The 2,840-nt window shown below is 41.4% G+C and overlaps 1 protein-coding gene across 1 annotated transcript in view; it reads right to left on the bottom strand.

Annotated features, from left to right (window-relative positions):
* Positions 1 to 2,540, bottom strand: part of OTUD3 (OTU deubiquitinase 3) — a gene marked incomplete at its 5' end in the record, with an annotated part of 5,815 nt that extends 3,275 nt beyond the window's left edge. The window contains one exon of the mRNA XM_010191594.1: positions 2,428 to 2,540. Coding sequence (XP_010189896.1) covers positions 2,428 to 2,540 — 113 coding nt within the window. The remainder of the gene's footprint in view (positions 1 to 2,427) is intronic.
* Positions 2,541 to 2,840: the final 300 nt, after the last annotated feature.

Here is a 2,840-nt window from a genome sequence, read left to right as displayed (position 1 = left end):
TTCCTGCTTCGAGCATTATCTGTACTGATGCAAGAATAATTCCTACCCCAGTCACCAGTGTCTCAAAGTATCAGCAAAAAGTTACATAGCATTTCAACTCTTGCAAGGAATGCAGAAAATTACACTGGATTTGCAGATCTCCTTTGCTTACCTGTCAAGCCAGAGTTCAAAGATCTGACAGCTTTCCTGGAGAAGACGTCAGTAAGCAAACGACAAGAAATGCTTGCTTTAGGGCTCCACAATTTCCCAATCCTTTGACGTCTTTGAATCGGCTTATCCCAACTTACACCAAGTCACCTTTCAACCACGTCTGCGGTTTGGGTCGCACTAAAGATTCAGATTGCACAACAGATGTTCTCCATTCATCTGTTTTACACTCGCTCACCTTTAAGTTCCAACCCAACACTTGGTTGTACTTAACTTCTGCCTTTCACCCTATTAAGTTATTCAACATGTTGGAACTCAGTAAGATTTCTTTTCAACATCTCTCCTCTGCCGGAGTCTAAATAGGAACCTAATGAATCCCAAAGCTCTTGAGAGATTGTTCTGAAAACTGGCCAATTTAGGTCTCAGTAGTGAAGCCTCCTTTTGCATGCTCTTTCCACAATATACTGGAACTGTTAGACAGCTGAAGATTAAAAAAAGGCAAAAACACTAAAAAAAGGTAAGCAGTTATCCAAAAAGCCAATAAAATAACCTCTGCATCTGCACTAACTTGAAGCTCTACATTCACAGTCACTGTCAAAAAAGGTAATGGCTATTTAAAGCCCTAAAAAGTCCCCACCTCCAAAGAGCTTTACATTAGGCCAGAGCCTGACAAACAGCTGGAGGTCCTGAACACTTCTGCTCACATTTTTCCACCTTAGTTACAGCATATGCAAATGGTTCTCCTAAAATTAAAGGATAACTCATCATCTGCTTTAGAGTCAGGACCAAGGGAGATATTTACACCATCTGCTCTAAGCATCCTGCTGATCTGCCTCTCTGGAAATCTAATCTAAAATTCTGCTGGGACACTGAAGCAGAGAGATGGGGGAAAAAAAAGGTATGTAGATGTATAGAAAATTAAGAAATAGGGTGTGCTGGGTTAGTTGAATCTAGCAACTTGCTAACATTGTCACTATGTTGTGATCCCCTGCATAATTTAATGCCTTAATGTATCCTCTGTGCGAGTCAGAGACTCCTTGTGTTACAACTATTAACAGCTCTATTTACGCCAGTCTCGAGAGCCTAAGACAACTACACTCAGGCAAAAGAGAACCTCATCACAAACTCCGTGTTTACAACCCTATAAAGGTCAAGGAATGGGGAAAAAAAGAATTTAAGGTTTTCCAACAGGATACACAAAATATTGATAAGAGTTAAGCATGCTTAGGTGAGCATCCAGTTTAAAACAGTAACAAAACATGAACAGTACCCCCATGAACTCTCCTGAAGGGTCATTACCTCTGTAGGCTCTCGCAGGGCAAGCAGTTTAGTATTCCTATTCATTTATGTAATTGTTAGGGATGCCTTTTTTTTTTTTTTTTTTTTACAAATAAAATATGTAGGTCTGCTACCTTACTGCCCATGGCTGCTGTAGCAATAAGAGTTTAAACTTGTTTGCATTCAGGAATCCACCTGACACTGTTGCAAATATATTTAAGACACCACTGGCAGTCTTCATCTGGTCTTTTTTCTTTATTGCCCTGTTTAATCTCTATACTCCTTTGGTACTGTCAGTAAATTGGGATCAGCCCTTAAAATCCATTATTACCATAAAAAAGTACGTTAAGAAACAATCCTGACTTGAATGCAGGTTCTCACTTGCTCAGTGAGCAGACAAGAGATCAAGTGTGGACGCATTTCAGTGTGGACTTGCCACAGGAAAACAATAAAGAGAGCAGGAGGCATCTGATGGGTTACTGGTTCCAGTGCCCCGCTGTCAGAGGAAACCCCACCACACAGCCCTTTCCAGAAGCTGATTAAAACCACCTTAAGGTTTGAAAACTTCTCCCCTTTTCTACCCAGTCCAGACTCTCATTTCTCCAACTGTCAGAAACCTTCTCACTCCAAATCCCATGCAGAACTGATGGAGCATCATTTCAACACACCACAGGGACTGCCCAGCTATACCTTCACTTCCATATTCCTGAACCTTATTGTGCAGGTTTCCTTAAGCCTGGCTCAAATTCAGATGAGAAAAGTCACTTTATGTGTAGTCTGATCTCCAGGAGAAATGTATCAATGAAGACAGCAGGTTATGACCACACCAAAACATGCTGCTCTGCCTCCACATACTTCTGTTTCACACATTCGTCGTTTTCTTTCACTCCCTCTTCCCCTAGCTCAAGGGCTTTCCTTCAAGGCCAAAAAAGCAAAAGTTTCAACACTACTTGTATCCATCAGCTAAAAATTAGGCCAAAAGACAGAAGTTTTGTTTCTCACCTGCCACAGCGGAGCGTTAAGCTGATGAATAACCACATTCATTTGATTGTTCCTTGCAAAGGCCACAATAGCATCGTTGCCAGCAAAGGTTCCAGGCTTTGCCAAATTGGTAACTAAAGGAAAGAAAAAACATTCAGAAGAGTAGGAAAGCTGGTTTCTGACACTTCCAAAAGCACTGGAGGGATACTGAGTAACAAAATTCCAACACAAGCCCAAGAAATTCTGGAAAGGAAATCCCAACTGTCAAACAGTGATTGCTGAGGCGAGAATTTGGCAGCCACAGAAGTTAACGTGTCTTAAATGACCACAGAAATCGCCAAAAAACACAGTACACCGTTAGAACATGCAAGGCTGTCAGCTCTGTGTTAGTTCGAAAGGAAGAGTGCCATGTACTAAATGACCAAGCCATCTCC

The sequence above is a fragment of the Mesitornis unicolor genome, unplaced genomic scaffold (assembly GCF_000695765.1).
Source record: "Mesitornis unicolor isolate BGI_N332 unplaced genomic scaffold, ASM69576v1 scaffold39649, whole genome shotgun sequence".
Taxonomy (NCBI): Eukaryota; Metazoa; Chordata; class Aves; order Mesitornithiformes; family Mesitornithidae; genus Mesitornis; species Mesitornis unicolor.
The sequence above is the reverse complement of the archived record's forward strand: the minus strand, read 5'-3'. Positions and strand labels throughout refer to the sequence as shown.